Source organism: Lipotes vexillifer, unplaced genomic scaffold (assembly GCF_000442215.2).
Source record: "Lipotes vexillifer unplaced genomic scaffold, Lipotes_vexillifer_v1.1 scaffold2006, whole genome shotgun sequence".
Taxonomy (NCBI): Eukaryota; Metazoa; Chordata; class Mammalia; order Artiodactyla; family Lipotidae; genus Lipotes; species Lipotes vexillifer.
In genome coordinates, this window is record NW_006776141.1 from 3,903 (window position 1) to 23,913 (window position 20,011).

At 39.9% G+C, this 20,011-nt stretch overlaps 1 protein-coding gene across 1 annotated transcript in view; it reads left to right on the forward strand.

Moving 5' to 3' along the window:
- Positions 1 to 2,550: 2,550 nt before the first annotated feature.
- LOC103072726 (signal-induced proliferation-associated 1-like protein 1) overlaps positions 2,551 to 20,011 on the forward strand; it is a gene marked incomplete at its 5' end in the record, with an annotated part of 89,937 nt that continues 72,476 nt past the window's right edge. Inside the window, 5 exons of the mRNA XM_007450288.1 lie at positions 2,551 to 2,616; positions 3,372 to 3,475; positions 6,597 to 6,754; positions 16,541 to 17,114; positions 17,689 to 17,963. Of these exons, the coding sequence (XP_007450350.1) occupies positions 2,551 to 2,616; positions 3,372 to 3,475; positions 6,597 to 6,754; positions 16,541 to 17,114; positions 17,689 to 17,963 (1,177 nt within the window). The remainder of the gene's footprint in view (positions 2,617 to 3,371; positions 3,476 to 6,596; positions 6,755 to 16,540; positions 17,115 to 17,688; positions 17,964 to 20,011) is intronic.

Sequence of the window (20,011 nt, forward strand, 5' to 3'; positions counted from 1 at the left end):
TTGCACGTTCCCTGAACTGACACAGTATGAATTCTCCTGTCATGGCAAAGGGTGGTATTACAAACTCTCCTTGATCCCTTCCTCAGTGAAGTAAAGTAACCTACCTCCTGACCATGGTTAAAGGTACATTGAAAAAGTATGAGTAAATATGGTAGATGCCAGAGAAGGTGGGATTCTTGACTTCCCCGAATACTTTGTTACTGAGTGGGTGAAATAGTGCTACGAGGAGGCGTGAACAGTACTACAAGAGGTGTGCCATCCAGTGTTCCAGATGTTAATACTTGTCCCCGGCTGTGCTTCTGAGCATTGACCTCTGCATCCCCAGACCCGGAGGCAAGCTTTCATAGAAAGGAGATCTGGGGTCTTAAATGGATGGCCCTCAGCAGCCAGCTGACTATTGTAGGATTTCAAGCTATGGATAATAATCAGATCCGCAACCTGTCTGTGATTTTGTTCTGCATTTGATGTGTTCTATAGTGGTGAGGACGTTCATAAGCTGAGCTTAAGCTTTCTTCATTCTATTGACTTTATTAGTCTACGTGCAATTAGGTCATGAGATTGCTTTTCTCTTTGTATTCATAAATATTTAAAACTAGGAACTTCCCCAAAATCAAATTGCTTAGGCTTGATCCTTTATCTCACTTTTCTGAAGTCAAACGTATCTGTTAGTGACCAGGAAGTGGTTACATAAAAATCGAATTACTTTTTCCTGATTCAGATTCCTACACATCCACCTTTATCATCCAAGTTTTGTTCCCCTTAAAGCAAAAGAGTTGAGCCAAGAGAAGTCGAGGATGAATGTGACATTGACCGGATCTGAAACTGCTTTTCTACAAACTTATTAACCTATTCATACCATCTTCAAATAGAAGTGCCTAATGTAGGGTATTATCACTTATCAACACCTTTTCAAAGCAGCTGACAAGAATATTCTTATCATTCCTCAATTATTCAGTGTCTTCTTATCATCTAGTTTGAATATTAGAAATTTTATTTTCTAGGACTTACTGTAGACCTTATTACTGGATATACACCATTCGCTGGTAGTATAATTTGGAGGCAAATCACATGATTATCAAGATGACCTATAAGATGCCCAAATTTATTTTTTAACTTTTAAAGCTCCATACAAATATGAAGGAGCATTATCTTCTTTTTATCCCTCTTCTATAAACATATTTTTCCCCTTAGAAATCACTCAATATATACTCGTTTCAACCAGAGAAAAAAAGGTTTTTGTCATTTTCCCAATGGGTCATCTTCCTGATTTTCATTCTGTTAAGTATTTCGTGGTCTCAAGGTCACTAAAATAATAATAATAACATTAAATGCCTTATTCTTCAGAGAATATAACAAACATTCAGTTTCCATTCTCTCTGGTAAAGTTTAGCAATTCTATTATGTACAGTAATTTCAGGATTTTGGAATTCCTTTCTTCTCAGAAAAGAAAATTTCATTGTTTTGACCCTAGTTTCATGTCTGAAACTTTTGAAACTGTTTCCAGACTGTTTAAAATTATCAGCAAAGCTGAGGTTTTCAGAGGTCCCTATAAGAAGACTGGTCGTGCAGCGTCCATTGTATAAAATGAGGCAAGCGTCGGAAAGAGAGAAAGGACAAGAAATAGAAAGCAAATTATCTTCAGGGTTGCCTTCATTTTTCTTTCCTGGTGGTAATGCCTTTAGAATTAGAAAGACATATAAAGCAAAATGTAGTAAATGAACACTGGATGATAATTTGTTTTCTAGTTCATTAACTTTGCTTTAAATTGACTTGAAACACATGTAAGTACTCATCACAGCTGACACATTGACTTGAAAGTTGTAAAATGTGTGAATCAGTTCTAGAGGTATTTATAGCAAGGGTCCTTAACAATAGAAACCTTCATACTCAAGATCTGTCATTAAGTAGGTCAGTGATTTATTGCAGTTGTACTTTTTTGTGGTAACGGTCGTTAACATTTAGAAGATATTTTTCTTGGGGCTTTACGTGTTGGTACGTATCTTTGCAGTTTTTCAAAAGTAGTCTTTGCTTTATTCTACATTTATCTTGTTTTTAAAACCCTTTGTGTTTTATGCCCTCTTCAAAATTAAGATCCAGGGTTGAAACTCAGGGCTCTAGAACATCTTAACAAGTCTCTGCAAACCTCCCTTATGGTCTATTCTTGGAGCAGCGCCTAAGGGCAGTGCAGCTACTGCATTAGAGTCCCCTGGGGGTGTTTATTAAAATAGATTCTTCTGCCCAGCCCCACACCTACGGAGCAGTATTTCTGGGAGTGGAGGATGGGAAGCTGCCTTTTAAGCAGCTTCCCAGCTGATTCCATGCACAGTCCAGTTTGAGAACTACTGCCTTTCGGTATATGCCAGAGGCTGTCTTGCAGCGTCATTCTCTAAAATGCGGTAAAGTGTTTGCTCCTTAGCAATATGGTTGGTGGAGGATTGAGTTTACCCAAAATGAATGCATTTCTGTTCATTTTGCCGCCTGTAAGTCCAGGTCCTAATCTAAAGATATTCCCCTTCAATTGGACAGTTAATAATTCTCTTTGGTTTCCAGGTATTTATGAGCACGTTGATTTGTTAATGATTAAGGGGGTCGAGGTTGTTTTTCTCCTTAAGGAAGGTGAGAACAGAACACACTCAGTCTTAAATTGTTGGACATTGCTGTAATACCTTTGTTATTCAGTGTTACAGTCTTGTTAAGTTTCCATCTATTTGTTAAGAACAAAACGGTTCTTTTGCTTGAGTCAGAAGTATTGGAAAAGATGTTCTGAACTTGAAGTCTATGGATGGAATTCAGGGGTCTGTGAACTTGGATGGGAAGTAATTTTACATTTATCTTCACTGACCCCTAATTGAAATTTAGCATTTCCTTCAGTTATGAATGTAGGCAACATACCACAGTAGTGTAAGCTCTACCTGTGATTCTATCACCAGTAGAAAGCATAGGTATTTTCATACTATATTGTTTGTTGTTGGAAATATGTCAAGATACTGCTTATGCACTTCACTGTGTCAGAATTATAGTAGTTATTAGACCAACTGCTTAAACTTATTATATAAATCTTATGCTAGTATATCACTTTAAAATTGTTTTGATAGTGGTATTTTTCAATCTATTGATTTCTGTTGAAATCTTATGTATTTTATGTTATGCATTTACAAATATTCTCGGAAGGAATCCAAAGGATTCACTAGACTGCCAAGGGGGGGATTGGGTACAAAAAATGGGTAAGAACTCCTATACTGTGTCTTGTCTTAGGATATCTTCATCCTAAACCATTTCCCTTTTTTTTTTTTTTTTGAGATCCATCTCTTAAATGAACTATTTTTCCTATTGTTACAGTTGTCTCATGTATTTTTTTTTTTTTACTGTAGCTGATTCCACTGGAACCCATTCTCTGTACACAACATACAAAGACTATGAGATCATGTTCCATGTTTCTACCATGCTGCCATACACACCTAACAACAAGCAGCAGGTAAGAGATCATTGTGTTATCTGTGGGATTTTTTGCCCTTGTTTCATTTCCCCCAGAAGCCTAAGTGGCAAGTTTATAAAATCTTAAACCAGAATTTAATGTTGCACCTGTCACAGCAGCAGGAAGCTTTGTACTTTGTGGAAGTAAGGAATAGCAAATGAGCTGAAAACAAATGAAGAGACACAAATTCGAGGTTAACAGCCAGCTGGATGGCTTTGTGAATTAATCATTTGCTTTTCACCCACGAGAATTGAGGTTTTCCTGAAATCTGAAAAGAACAAGTTGAAATCATGGTGATTAGATGACTCTGCAGGGTTGCAAAGAACACATATGAGTGGGTGAAATTTCATCTCAAGAGGCCAGTGTACAAAGCAGGAAAGTACTGATGTTTCATTTCAAATTTCAAAGGAGGTTTCTTCCTCCACTAACTTGGAGAAAAATCAAAATGTCGATGGGGGCTCAGGAAAATGTTTTTTCTTGATGTGTTCTTCAGGGGACAACATAAGTAACAATTGCATTTGTGTACCTCTTGTGTACCTCATACACGGAGTTTCTTTTAAAAAGATCTAACAGCACAAGGCCTAGTACTAAAATGTAGTCTGTGAGATGATAAAATGCGAAAACTAAGAAATGGCAGATGGTTACAGAGCAAGATGGAAATGGTACTGTTTTAAAGAGTATGTGGTGGTAGTTGTTTTTAAAAAATGTTTTAAAACAAATGATACCAAACTGAAACTTAAAAGAACCAGAGAACTAACAGACTCTCCTTTCAGTAGCTGTTACAAACACAGCAGTCTAGTATCACTTCTGACCTTAAAACGGACATAGTTTTTGTTATTGTCAATTGTTGTACTAACAGATCACAGGGCCAGCTGCAGAATGAATCACATCCTCTTTCACAGAATTTAACAAAATATGGATCGAATCTAACACATCGTCACTTTAGGCTTGATTACATCACACATCTCAGTAACAAAATCTTGCCTCTTACGATTACCCAAGCAATCAAAACCAAGGAAGCAAAGCAATGAATCAGCTATAAATCTGAAATAAACCTATTTTAAGATAAATTCCCCTATCTGGAGTTTGTTGACAGTTTGTTTTATGCAAATTCCAAGTTCTAGATTTTTGAGAGGAAAGCACCATGCTAAGAAAAATATACTAAACTCACTCTGACCAGACAGTAGAGAGAATTTAAGAACATCAACAAATGATCTTTAAAGGGGAGATGAAGGCTTATTGTATGTGATTGCTCAGCAGAGAAAGGTAACATGTGGGGGAATGGGGGTAAAAAATTTAGTAACAAGACTCAATTGTATATCCAGCTAAATGAGTCAAAGGGCTGAGCTGAGTGAGTTGGCATTTAAGTGGACATCCATCCAAATTATTTAATTTGGGGTCCAATCAAGGCAAAAGTATTATGGTCCTGAATCAGAGTGAAAGAATAATTGGTATTCTACATATTAAGAAATTTAAAATTCTCTAGCTAAAGAATGTATTTCTTCTACATAGATTATGTTATGCTTGGAAAAACCAGAAAGAACGTGTCTTTCAAAATCTTTTTGCAGAAATTGGTTTATAAATACTGTCTCTTTTTTCGTTATATATAATGTGAGATGGATAGGTGTATTTCTCTTTGGGTCCTTTAGTAAGACAGTAACATTACATATCAGGCCATATTTTGAAGGAAGAATGACATTGTATCAAAAAGACAGTGGCGGGCTTCCCTGGTGGCGCAGTGGTTGAGAGCCCGCCTCCCCCCCCCCTGCCGATGCAGGGGACGTGGGTTCGTGCCCCAGTCTGGGAAGATCCCACATGCCGCGGAGCGGCTGGGCCCGTGAGCCATGGCCGCTGAACCTGTGCGTCCGGAGCCTGTGCTCCGCACCGGGAGAGGCCACGGCAGTGAGAGGCCCACGTACCGCCAAAAAAAAAAGACAGTGGCATCTATGCAGGAATGACATATACATAGTATTTGAGCTTGATAGGTTCAAGATCCTGAGGAGATTAATAATCTTTGATGATGGGTATATTTTATATAGCAGTCAATACAGAGCAGCCTTTATTTCTATAACATCTGATAATATAGCATGTTTAGAAATGAAGTACACAGCCTCATTAGAAGATCATTTGGGATGCTTTAAAATTCCTAAGCTTAAAAGTACATTTCCCGAACGTTCTAACTCCCAGTTCTCAACCCTAATCTAATAGGCTGTTGTTTCTCCCAGCTGGCAGCCAGTATTCAATCACTGATTTTACGGATACGTAATCTGTGTAAGTTAAAGTCACTGGAGAATTTTTTCTAAAAGGTTTATAAATACAAGCTTATGTCTAATGGATAGTTTACATAAATGTCATGTTTAGTTGTTTTCCTCCTGGTAGGAGCCTCCATGTAATAAATATGAGTAATACAAATTTTGTTCAGTTTTTCTTCACATTATTGAGTTAAACTCCCTAATAACCCCTTCCTAGAGAGGCGCTGAGCTAGGATGATTTGGAGTGCCTGAATTTGAAAGCTACCTTCCCAAAACACCGTTTAATGTGAAACAGAAGGTGGTCTTAAGCAGCTTTCACTGTAATTAAAGAAGCTATTTAAACCTGAAATTTAACCTGCTTTAAAACTGTTAGAACATTTTGGAATATTATTAATTTCTGTATTCCCAGCTTGTGCCACAAAAAGTATTATCAGAAAACACCTAAGCCACATTTCTTTAAATGAAGCTAATTAAATCAGAACATAAATTGCGTTGTAATTACTTTAGCCGTTCTCATCTTTAAAAAATATTCCCTATGGCAAGTTTCTTTCTTACATGAAAATGGAACAAAACTGTTGTTATGGAAACTGAAGATTTGGAGATGCTGGGACTTGGCGTAATATGCTAGAGATTAGTTAGATCTATTTGAATGGACTGTGTGTTTTATGCAAATTTCTGAATATTCATTTCAGTATTCTTCCTTGGAGGGAATGATAAGACCAGCTAAAATATTGGCAATAACTGTGTAGGTTACCTCCCCTAATATGTACTGATTAATAATGAATGTTTTAAATACAGTCACCTAAGGGAATCGGGGAGTTACAAGCAGAGCGTTGTCATTTATGTCTCTTGCTTATGTTTTCTTTTAGCTCCTACGGAAGCGGCACATTGGAAACGATATCGTAACAATTGTTTTCCAAGAGCCTGGAGCACAGCCATTCAGCCCGAAAAACATCCGATCCCACTTTCAGCACGTTTTCGTCATTGTCAGGGTTCACAACCCCTGCACTGACAGTGTCTGTTACAGGTACTGGCTCCAGAGGTGGCTGGATGGGCATTGGTGCGTGGTCACATCGAAGGCCCCCTCCAACTCTGCTTTCTGAAGTTGCAGTGGGAAGTCTATTGCTATTTATTTCTGTCTTTAAACTATGCTTGCGGATGGCTGAATTCACAGGATGACGTAACCTGATGGCATTGACATTCCCCAGACATGTTGGTTAGACACCTGCCGTTTCCATTTGCACCTCCTTCTTAGGTGGCATCCTTCATCCATGCCATCTGGACACCAGCTAATTACTCATGCTGCTAATTATATTTTGCTTTTGCCATGCCAAAAGCAGAGAATAATGATCATAATAAGTAGGGAAGAGAAGTTTAATTTTTTAAAATTATTATTATTATTTTTAAAAAGCCCAAACCCTTGCTTAGGGCTGACTTGATTACCTCTAACATTTCTGACTGCAACCTTAGGGGTATTTCTGTGCTTTGTTAAGCATTTGGTGGAATGGTTTCAGTGTCCCTCGTTGACCTAGTCTCATGAGTATCAGAATTCAAGCATCTACCTGCAGAGGCCTCTGCAAGAATCCTGGAGAGGGTTGGGTTGAAGAGGGTACGAACCTGTGATGCTGTGTTGCCATGAGTGTAGTGCCAAGAAGATGTGCAAGGATGTTCTAGCATTAGTAAGATGTCCTAATAGGAATCTATCCTTTCAAAATATGAAAGATTATCGTATCTTTCCATCGCTAAAATTTAGAAGACAAGGCTTTGTTAATTTTGGATTTTTGTTTTTGAATTAACAGAGCCACCTACACAGAAAGTGGCCAGTGCAGACTGATAATTGGTTTGTTGTGAGATCTACAACTGTCTAATCCCTAGGTGTAATGCAGGTTAAATATAGGAGAACAAGCAAGTTCAGGGAACAAAACAAGTCAAGGTTACATTGGACTCCTGCTGACTGCCATCATCCTTGCCCATTCCACAGTAACTACGTATGATGAGCTCTAATTAGAAGCCCAGCTCTGATCTTAGGCACCTTATTTGTGTTACTTCATGTAATTTTTTTAAAAATTATTTTATTTATTTATTTATTTGTGGCTGCGTTGGGTCTTTGTTGCTACACGCGGGCTTTCTCTGGTTGCAGCGAGCGGGGGCTACTCTTCGTTGCGGTGCACGGGCTTCTCATCGCGGTGGCTTCTCTTGTTGCGGAGCACGGGCTCTAGGCACGTGGGCTTCAGTAGCTGTGACATGCGGGCTCTATAGTCGTGGCTCTTGGGCTCTAGAGCGCCGGCTCAGTAGTTACGGCGCACGGGCTTAGTTGCTCCGCGGCATGTGGGATCTTCCTGGACCAGGGCTCGAACCCGTGTCCCCTGCATTGGCAGGCGGATTCTTAACCACTGCACCACCAGGGAAGCCCTCATTTAATTTTTAAAACCTCTGAGGTAGGTGCTGTTTTAATCCCTGTTTTCAGATGAGGAAATTTAAGCGCTTGGGGGTAAGGTAATTTAAACGAGGTCGGCTGGTACTGGGTGGAGTTTAGGTTTGAATGTACCAAGTCTGATTTTAGAGCGCAGTCTCTTAATGGCTCTGCCATGCTGTCTCCCTCCGTGCCGTGTGCAATAGGGGTCTTTGCTGCCCCTGCTGCTGACGTACTAGCTATTCCTGAACTTCTCGGGTGCCAATATGAAAACCCCAGACCAGGGAGTTCTGTAGCTTCCGAGACTCAGTGGGTGGAAACTCAAACAAAAGAAACCTAGATCTGAAGCTTTTTCTCAAGAATATGGTCCCCAAAAGCTGCTTTATTTAGGTGTAGAAGGAAAGAATTAGTGCAGAACATTTGACTGTAATTGGGGTGGATAACTATTTGCGTTTAGAAAATACCCCAAGCAATTGAAATGTTCTATGTACTGGATTCGTGCAAAGGATTTCATACTACTTTGTAGATAGAAAACTAAATCCTTTTTGCAGTGGTCACTAGGAAGTTTGGGGAGTGAAAGCTATGTACTTTCTTTTAAAAAGAGATTCTTCTTTTAAAGGTGTTTGTCTAAATAAAGTGCTGTCCAATAGAAATATAATGCAAGTCACATATCGATTTTATATTTTCCAATAGCCATATTTTTAAAGTAACAAGAAATAGGTAAAATTAATTTAACAATATGTTTTTTGACCCAATAGTATATTTTATTTACCTGATATATCCAAATATTATTATTTCAACACGTAATTTTTAAATTTTAAAAATTACTGAGACATCTTACGTATTTTTGGACTAAGGCTTTGAAATCTGGAGTGCATTTTTGACTTACAGCTCATCTCAGGATGCTCAGTTTTCATTGGAAATAATCTGTATTTAGATTTCATAGAATTCCTAATTGGAGAAGTAGATTCATAATAGCTTTTATTGGAAACATACTTTTTAAGTATGTCTCCCTCTCCTTCAAGGACTTTTGAAAAACTGACTCGAGTGTCAGTTTTTAAAATTTAATGTGATTTAATACTCTTTGGTCACACTAGCTACATGTCCAGTACTCAGTAGCCACTGGAAGTATGGCCAGTGCAAGTCTAAATAGACTGATAAGGAGCAAAGGTGTCTGAACCCTCTTCATTACTTGGCTGGATGAGTAAGTGATATCTGTTTCATTCTTTTCAAACCCTCCTTCCCAGCCTGAAACTCATGATTTTTGCTCTCTCTCTTTCTTATTTTTAATCTCTTACCTGGAGAGCCCATCTTCTTAAGCCCACCTTGTGATGCCGGGAACCTTTGCAGGAGGACACTGGACACCCCTGCTCACAAGACATGGGCTAGTCTGGAATTCCCCTAGTTGCCAAGCTTACTTGAAGACCCAGTGCACTGTGATTTTTGGAACTAAAGTAGTGATCTTTTCCTATTATAAACTTTGGGTACATGAATTTTTCTCAGTCCTTCTCAGACTCAAGTAGGTGTGTTTCCCGGCGTATGTGGTGATGCCAGGAGGTGTTTAAAGGCCCAGAATAACTAGGGTACCTCTCTTGTAGTCTTTAATGCTTGGGGGAAGGGATGTTTATTTTCATGAGAAAATAAATGTATTATGAAGTAGAATGGAAAATTTATATCAATTTTAAGATACAAAGTGGGTCTTCAAAGAGTTTTCATACCTGTGGCTTTTTCTCATACGTTGGCCCCTCTCCAAACTACTAGATATGTGAATTTATAGGCCTCCTTCATTAGGGATACTCTGGTGGGAAAGCTTAGAGATGCATTTAATTTGTACAAATTTTATTTAAATCTCATTTATCTCTAAGAGGTGTAGTTAGAATAATTCAAAGCCTTTTCATCATTTAAAATCTCTTGTTCCCACTTTCTCCACTGTGAACACTCACTTTTATTTACTGGTGCCCAAAGTGTGGAAAGTTATTTCCTCAAAGGAATGTCTTGCTCTAATTGTGTAGAGAATTGTGGGGTCAGTACAGGCTAAAGATATAAAGAACATTTAACTGAGAAAATGGGATTCGGTGTGTGTTTTGAAGCACAGGTGGTGAAATTCATTGGCAAAATCAGAATAATTCTGTGAGTCTAGGGGTGGAAGGTGGTATAGATGAACACGTAGACACAGGAAGGAAAGTGGAAAGTACAGTAAGAAGGCTATGCTGTCAGAAAGATTAGTGGGCATTGGAAGCCCTTGGAATGCTCGGCCAGCAAATAACACTGTATAAATAGTTCTAGGAAAATTTACTCACCGTCACCATGCGAGCGAGGTAATTTATATACAGAAACACAAATTTAGGCTTTATTGTTATTCATTTATTTTTCACTAGTTCTTTACAGTCCTTATCAAAATATACTAGGCACTATTCTAGGCTCTGGGATTCAACGGGGGAACAAAGTGACAAAAATCCCTATAGGGAATATGGAAATGAGGCTCTGAAATAATGTGTGTTGTATCACCCTCAGAACTAGAAAGTTTATACAGGAAAAACTGACTAGTTTAAGTTAATTCCAGAGGCCAGTTAACCTTGAATAGTAGACATAGCCAAGAACTCAGAAATTAATCACTAAGTCTGTGTTCAAAAGCTTATTATGCCCATACCTGATAAGAGGACCCTCTGGTCTCTATTATTTTACTTGTATCATTACAAAGAGCTTAATTGTCTGGTTTCAGTTGATAGAGCAGATTAGAAGCAACAAATCAAAAAGATGAGCCGTTTAGTGGCAAGGATGTACTGAAAGCATCAATAAGTGATTACCAATAAGTGAGATGTAGAAAATGATTCACATTAAAGGTACAAATTCAATAAGCATAGCAGTCTGGGGTCACTTGGTTTGGGACCAAACAACCAAATATCCATCACTCACCCCAAGGGCCTCACTTTGTAAAAACATGGTGCAAAAACTTTGTCACCATTTTTTTTTAACAGGTAATAAATTAATGGATCTAGGCATTGATCATCAAAGGCTGGAAACATCATAAAAAGAGACAAATGCGTGTCTCATAATGGAAGAATACAACCGCATCTCAGAATTAGTCTTATCCTCTCTTCCCAAAATTGAATGTGAATCCAATCAAACCTCTAGAGAGGCCAGGAAATACAAAAGACCAAAGAACATGTTTGTATTCAGCAAAATTCAGGCTCTGGACTATGTGACACATAGCCCAGTTTCCTCAACAAATAAATTGCAAGAAATAAAAGAGAAGTGAAGTAAGACAAGTGGAGGGGCATTAACAGAATATAAAAATTTAAGGTAAAATTAATTAATTGTAATGTATGGGCCTTATTTGGATTCATTTCAGACAGACTATTTAAAAATCTTGGGCATCTTAAACAATTGAAAGGTAGAACTTTGATTCACTCTATGATGAAATTAAAGAATTATTGTTCATTTCAAAACTAGTATAATAGTAAGTGGTTTTTATAAAGACTGACTTCAAAAACAGATGTTAAATTGTGGTCAGTAACTATGTTTGGGAAGGTAGATATATATGTTACTCCTCTCAGAAAGATTTCTGTACTCAGTGGTTAAGATGTAATAAATGTTGAAAGGAGTTAGTGTGATGTAGTATAAAAAACACCTGGAATCAGACCAGACAGTTAAACATATCAGATTTTAAATTTCCCTTTCTGTTCAATGGAAGGTGGCTTGACATCTACCTGAAATCCCATAAGTAAAGTATCTGGTGTAGGCAGGGAGTGTTGTGTATGCACATTAAATGACCATGCCTTTTTCTTTTCTCCTCTTGAATAAAAATAAATAAATATGCAAGCTTCAACCAGGAAGAAAAATAACAAAGGTGGGAATTTCTTTCAGAAAGTCTATTCCAAGCCATCATTAATCAGCATCCCTATTGTCCCATGCAGCTGACCTTTCTAAGACAAAACTCTGAATATGTCACTCTTTGTGCTTAAAACCATTTAGGGCAACTTTTTTTTTTTTTTTGCGGTACGCGGGCCTCTCACTGCTGTGGCCTCTCCCGTTGCGGAGCACAGGCTCCGGACGCGAAGGTTCAGCGGCCATGGCTCACAGGCCCAGCTGCTCCGTGGCACGTGGGATCCTCCCGGACCGGGGCACGAACCTGTGTCCCCTGCATCGGCAGGCGGACTCTCAACCACTGCGCCACCAGGGAAGCCCCATTTGGGGCAACTTTGAGACTCCTCAGCATAGCCTACTTCATGGAGCCCTTCAGGTCTGGCCTCTCTTGTCCCTCAGCGCCCACTGGCACCTCTTCCAGTCCTCTCCCCAGCATAGAGCTACTTAACAGCCCCTCCTCTCTGCACATGCCGCTCTCTGGGCAAGAATGCCTCTTCTCACACACCCCTGCCACTTTCATCCAATGAATGCCTGCTCTTCTTTTCTCTGGGAGTGCTCCCCTGACCTCCCAGGACTGGATAAAGTGCCGTTCCGAAGTGTTTCCAGTAGCACGCTACACCTCCCTAGGAGAGCACTCACACCACGAGCGGTAGCCCCACCAGGCTTTGAGCTTCTGCAGGGCTGAGCCTGTGACGTCTCATCCTTGGTCCTGGCGTATAGCCAGTGCGCAGTGAGTGCTGGTGATTGAAGACTATTAGAAGTGGAGAGGCCCCAAGAGGGAACAGTGGGCACACATTTGTTCTGCCACTCATCTTTCCTGTCCTTTGCCAAGGTCTGCTTTCTTGGAAAGCTCCCCAAGCTGGCAGTCTGATCTAAGCTTCAAGCGGAAACTTCCCTCTACTGTTTTGATGCTAAGTTCCCTTTTTAAACTTCATTGTTGATTGCTGTTTCCATGGTGCTTCAGAAGTTCAAGTGTCTTATTCTTCTCACTCTTTTTCATTGAGACCTCTGTTCAGATGTCTCTGGAACATTCCCATGTATCAACTTGCTACTTTATCCAAGGTCTTTGATGCCAACAAACGCCCAGGCTCACTAGAAACAGCCTATAATGGTGGTCTCTTTGGCCATGTGACTCCTGTGGATGGTCCCTTTTGCAAGCACCTCAAGAGTGGAAGATTCCACACTCAGGGAATGTATGGTCTTGTCACACTGCTGGCCATCCAGAAGCTCAGATTCCAGTCCTGGCTTTCTCTAACAAGCTCTGGGCAAATCATTTTACCTCTCTGAGTCTGTTTCCTGGAGCAGTGAAGAATGTCTACCAGCTGTTCAAAGGGAGGTTCAGGGTTGTGTCAAATGAGAGTGAAACAGAACACCTTCCTGCTCCCTCAGTTGTACTCCGAGATTTGGGGAACAGAACAGATTTTTGTGTTAAAAAGAATACAAATATTCTTCAGTGGAATGCAAAATCAAGATGAGTGTTAAGATGAAACTCAAGATTTTATTGGCAGAGTTTGAGGAACCCTGACTTCTCTAAGTCCCCCACCCCCCAGTGCTAACTTTCTATAACTGTTTCAGCCTCCGATCTTCTGTCTGTTCTGTCATCTAGATAACCCTCTTGAGTACAACATACTAGGCCTTGACAATGCTGAGCAAATAAGGCATGGCTATAATTTTAAAGAATGTGTTATTTCTAAGAAGATACAATATTGCATAGTAGGCAAACATAAGTGTAGACAAGAAGCCCTTTGGAATCTGTTTTTAAAAATAGCAAAAACTGGGCTTCCCTGGTGACGCAGTGGTTGAGAGTCCGCCTGCCGATGCAGGGGACGCGGGTTCATGCCCCGGTCTGGGAAGATCCCACATGCCACGGAGCAGCTGGGCCCATGAGCCATGGCCGCTGAGCCCGCGCGTCCAGAGCCTGTGCTCCGCAACGGGAGAGACCACAACAGTGAGAGGCCCGCGTACCGCAAAAAAAAAAAAAATAGCAAAAACCATTTATAATTAATACACCTCAAGTATCTATATATAGCACACTGAAATTCTAGAAAGGCTTCTTAGGAAGGCAAAAATATTCTCTCAACTTAAAACAGGCCTTATTAAGAGTTCAGAATTGGTGGCATCTAAATTAATGAGCTTTTAACCTTGTAGAAAACCTTGAAAGTTAAATTTACCCAAAACAAAACCCTTTATTTGAAAAGGACATTCTAGGGTATCATCTTCCTCATCTTCTGTGAGGATTCTATTTCTAATGATGCAAAGCTGATTTTAGTGTCTGTATCATTTACCTCCCTACCATGATGAATCACTGATAATTATATGTTAAGGGTTCAGTCTTTTCCCTCATAGTTCATTCTAGAGGCTTCTAATTATTGGTGGGTTTTCAGTATATGTTTGTCTAAAGTCCTATTAATTAATAAATAGATCTATAGATAACCAGTGAATTTAAGGGGCAAGTGGATGGATGGTCCTCATATTGACACCTTCTGCTAAGCATTTTCTTCTCCTTGTTTAAAATAAAATCACAGCTGTTTCTTGAGAGAATAATGATGTGAAATTAGCAAGAGAAGAAATTGCCAATTTAAAAATGAAAGATATTAAATATTTCTGGATCCTTACGGGATTCCTCTTAGAAAAGCTAGCAAATCTGGATATTAGCGTCATCTGCTTGACTCGAAAAAAAAATAACATAATCAAATTAAAATTATATAGCTGTCAGCATTCAAGCCAGACAGTTCACATTAGACAAGAAAAATTGCCTTTCTAATACTGATGTAATTAGGCTATCACGCATGTGGAGGTTTCTGTGAATTCTCATCTCCAGTTAGAAAATGGGATGTTGCTTGCCACCTTTCTTTGTCGTGAAGTGAACTAGGTAGTCTTCTTTTTTTTTTTTTTTTAATGAATTTGTGTAAAGCCATTTTCAGAAATAGGCTGTCTTGTGGCATTTTCTAACAAAATATATAGTTTGTCTTCTGAGGTTGCTGATTTTTATTTATTTATCCTATTTTCACAAGCAACAATCATTTTCTGAAAAGCAAAGCTGAATATCTTCAAGCAAACCCTTGAAATAAAGAAAAAATAGTGCAGCAGAGCTCTTCAGTTTAATTTGAAAGATGCACACTCTCTGATTATGTCCTTCCCATTCTGGGAGTTCTGGAGAAACACATTTTGTGTACTAATACTTAGTACAGTTGCATAATTGACTCACTTTTAAATAATTAGATAATTTGAAAAGGGGATGTTTAATCTGTTAGAATCTTCATTTCCAGCCCTCTCAAACTTTGCTGAGGTCCTGGAAGGAGATCTTGAAATATGGTATAAAACATACAACCTATCTCCTATCTCCATTTAATTTCTGTTGTTGTTGTTATTATTGTTTTAGGAAAAACTTAGTCTTTTTCCTTTTGAGAATAAAAATAATAGGTTCTTACAGATGCTTGTATGATCCTTTTCTTAGTCCCAATTTTAGCAGTGTAGATGCAGAGGAAATGACTGGAACAGGCTTTCTTTTTTTTTTTTTTAAACATCTTTATTGGAGTATAATTGCTTTACATTGGTGTATTAGTTTCTGCTTTGTAACAAAGTGAATCAGCTATACGTATACATATGTTCCCATATCTCTTCCCTCTTGCCTCTCCCTCCCTCCCACCCTCCCCATCCCACCCCTCTAGGTGGTCACAAAGCACCGAGCTGATCTCCCTGTACTATGCGGCTGCTTCCCACTAGCTATCTATTTTACATTTGGTAATGTATATATGTCCATGTGGAACAGGCTTTCTTAAATCAGTCTTGCTTAAAGGAATGGGAAAAGGAGCATAGTCTCACAAATAGTCAGACTCCATTACCAAAGGTAGAGAATTGGGACCAAAGTTTAAAAATATGATTTTAAAGCACTGTTGCTATTACCAAAAAAAAAATCATAATCTCTTTCTGTTACTCAGATTTCAATTTTTGTTTTAAAATTATGCTCTTTGATCTGGTTGCTTAAGGCCTGACACATAGGACAACAAATAATATTTGTTTAATTTTTTTTTAATTTAATCCATTTCTCTTATGTCATGCATCTGTGGATATTTTCATTATAAGCTGACTGCTATGGGCATCATATCTAAAATGGGGATAACATTTATGTTCTTACATAATCTGTGCTTGTTCTGAAAGGTTATATGGTTATAGTAGCCAACCCCCTCCCCACTTTGGAAATAATCACTAGGAATTTAAAATGTTATCTACTATGAAGAATATTACAATAAATCTTTTTTTTCATGGAGTTATGGTTGGTTTAAATTTTTAGTTTAAGCTTTTTGGGTATTTTGACCTAGAAAAAATTTTGTTCTATAAATCCTAAATATGAGCGAATGAAAAGTATGCACATGTTAAGTAGAAGTGTGTGTTGTTTCTTGTGGGATGATGACAATTATTTTCCTTCTGAAGGGCATCTTTGTCTTTGAGAAAGTGTATTTTATTCTCATGCTGTGAGTCTGAGAAGTATTGACAAGCCTCTTTCTCATTGATCTTTGCTTTGTCTCTTAGTGTGGCCGTCACCAGGTCCAGAGATGTGCCTTCCTTTGGACCTCCCATCCCCAAAGGGGTCACTTTCCCTAAGTCAAATGTGTTCAGGGACTTCCTTTTGGCCAAAGTGATTAATGCAGAAAATGCCGCTCATAAGTCAGAGAAGTTCCGGGCCATGGCAACCCGGACACGTCAAGAATACCTGAAAGATCTGGCAGAAAAGAATGTCACCAACACCCCTATTGACCCGTCCGGCAAGTTTCCGTTCATCTCTCTGGCCTCCAAGAAGAAAGAAAAGTCTAAGCCATACCCAGGAGCTGAGCTCAGTAGCATGGGGGCCATTGTGTGGGCTGTCCGGGCCAAAGACTACAACAAGGCTATGGAGATAGACTGCCTACTCGGGGTCTCCAATGAGTTCATCGTCCTCATCGAACAGGAAACAAAGAGCGTGGTTTTCAACTGTTCCTGCAGAGATGTGATCGGGTGGACCTCAACCGACACCAGCCTCAAAATCTTCTACGAACGAGGTGAATGTGTGTCAGTGGAGAGTTTCATTAACAATGAGGACATCAAAGAGATTGTCAGAAGGCTTCAGGTCAGTGTTTTCCTTCCACTTACCTACATGCATGTCCCTTTCATAAAGATTTCAGTATAGGCTAGAGCTAAGTTACAGAAGCTTGTTCTGTTTTATTAGCTCCTCTGAAAACTCCCTTAACAATGCAAAGGAACACAGAGTGTATGTCACACTTGCTTCCCATCATTTTTTTCAGAAGGAAAAGTAGTAGAACAAATGGGGGAAGGCACATTGTGCGTTTTTGTTGGAAACTCATTTGCATGTGACCTGATCCCATTGCCTTGTGACTGATGACGTAGCCCAGCCAATCTGCTTTAGTTGGTGAAAAGAATTGTTGGATCGGGTATCTGCTGCTTTGAATGTCTGTCTTAAGGGCAAAATGAGTAGCAGAATACCGTTTTTCTTTGCTGCCAGCTCCCTGTAGGTCGCTGAGAAGCCGTTGAGATGAGTGTGTTCTTTTTGGCCTAATGAATGGAGATTAGTGAAGGCAAAATAACCAGGCTGCTCTTCAGCTGGCATTAGGGTATTCAGAAATAACCCTGCTTGCCATGCGTACCACTGAAGACCCCTGTGTATCTTTTGTTTCTTTGTCTAGTTCGTGTCAAAAGGCTGTGAATCGGTGGAGATGACTCTGCGAAGGAATGGGCTGGGACAGCTTGGCTTCCATGTCAACTACGAGGGCATCGTGGCAGATGTGGAGCCCTACGGCTATGCCTGGCAGGCAGGGCTGAGGCAGGGCAGCCGGCTGGTGGAGATCTGCAAGGTGGCGGTGGCCACTCTGAGCCACGAGCAGATGATCGATCTCCTGAGAACATCTGTCACGGTGAAAGTTGTCATTATCCCCCCACATGATGACTGCACCCCACGGAGGTAGGTCTGAGAGTCCAGGGCCATTTATGTACCGTGGAGAACATCCCCAGCTGGGTCAGAGTGTAGGAGGTTATGAAGAGCGCTAGGTTACAATGCGATGCTGAAAGTTCCCTCCATGGAAAGTCTGACTCAGGACAGAGCTCCCTTTCAGCATGTGGCAGCAGCAACTGGAAAGAATCACTAACTTGGACCATTCACAGGATTTACATCTCTGAGTATATAAAGTCACCATTACAGATAGAGATGTCTCGTAACATCCATTTTAAACAACTTGCACCAGTAGCTGAGAAACAGTGAACACTTAATGTTAAAAAGAGACTCAGCGTGACAAAGTGTTAGACTTTTTTCTTTTATGTTTCATGACACTCTTATTCCCCCAAATCTCCCATTTGTAGCCAATTGCTGTCCAAAACTCAAAGTGCTGTTTTTGACCCCTGCTCTCTCAGCCTGGAGGGCTGAATGTGACTTACCAAGCTTTTTCTTAACTGCATCTGAATGTGTCAGAAATTGGCTTCAAATGAGCTGGTCCTGCTTGTGATGCTTGGGCAGTTTGGTTCCCAGACTTTCCCAAAGGGAAGCCCAGGAGCTCCCCGCCCCTCCCAGCTCCTGCCAAGCCAGCAGCACTGTTGAAAATTTAATTTCTCTGTCTCTGGGGAGGTTTCCTGATGGAACAAATTTAATCAACTGTTTCTTTTCTCCTTTGGGCATGCACATGCTGTTTTTGCTGGGGGTTTTTTTTCAATCTGTTAATTTGCTTTGAACCCATTATTTTCTAAGAGTTTCTGTTAGGCTTCGGCAATTAATTCTTAGGCTTTCTAAAGCCAAGACAATATTCTTTACGCTATTTTACACCTGAGCTCTCATAGATTCATGAACATCAGATGGCAGAATATGTAAACAGTTACGAGGGGTTATTTGTGCCCTTTAAAAAGTAAGCGCAATGACAGTATCAGTGTATTTCAGTTCTTGAAACCAAGTGTTATAGACCAGATTGTGCTTGGGATGATATTTAATACTGCTTACTTCCTAGATGGCCCAGAGATTATGTGCTGATGTCAGAATGTGGTGAAAATCCCTTTGTCTGATAGTTTTAAGAAATGCTCCCACTTGGATGACTGGATTTCCCTGGAAACCAGAATTTATATCCAGAACTTTTTGTTTTAGCCATCTTGAGGGCAGGAAGGGTATATTCTGAAAGTGCTGCCTTCGTTTCCTCAATCACATCGTATTGATGTTAAGTATTTTGCTGAACCACAATTCAAGAATGACTCGAGGGTGATCAGAAAGGCAGCTGGGCCCTTACAACGCTCTGCAAGTGCTCTGTGATTCTCCTCTTCCTCTTGTCTGTTTTCCATCCCGAGGTCTTTCCTACAAATGGTCCGCTTTATAGTTTATATGTCTAAACAGGCATCTATGAACTGGAGAAGATAACCAAGTTGTGTAACTTGTCAACCTTGGACAGTACAGAGTTAGAGACGCTGGTCTACGGACTAATCTACTCAAGAGGAAGCCTGTAGATCTTGCGACACCATCGTGTCTGCTCAGGGGTCTTTCCCCATGTTTCTAAGCTCTTCAGTTTGTATGGGGGAGAGGGAAATAGTTGTGTGTGAGGAGATAGGATGGAATGGGCAACATTACTGACACTGAATTGCGAATAGTAGTTACTAGAAAGATGGGTCCAAAGGCCTGGCCCTGGATAGATGATAGGTCCACGACAGGAGGGGATTTGTCTACAGCAAAATACTAGGCTAGATACGCCTTCTGTGGTGTATTGGTAAAAACAACTAAATATTTGCTGAGTATTACTTTCATGTGCCAGACCCTAGAAAAAGCACTTTTATATGAATTAGCATATCTAATCCTTATAACGACCCTATGAAATAGTAGTATTAATATTACTCCTAATTAAAGGAAACCAACACTCAGGTTAGTAACTCCCCAGCCTCATCTGGCAAATTCAGGTCTAACTTCAGAATCCAAACTCTTGGGGCTTTCCTGGTGGCGCAGTGGTTGAGAGTCCGCCTGCCGATGCAGGGGACACGGGTTCG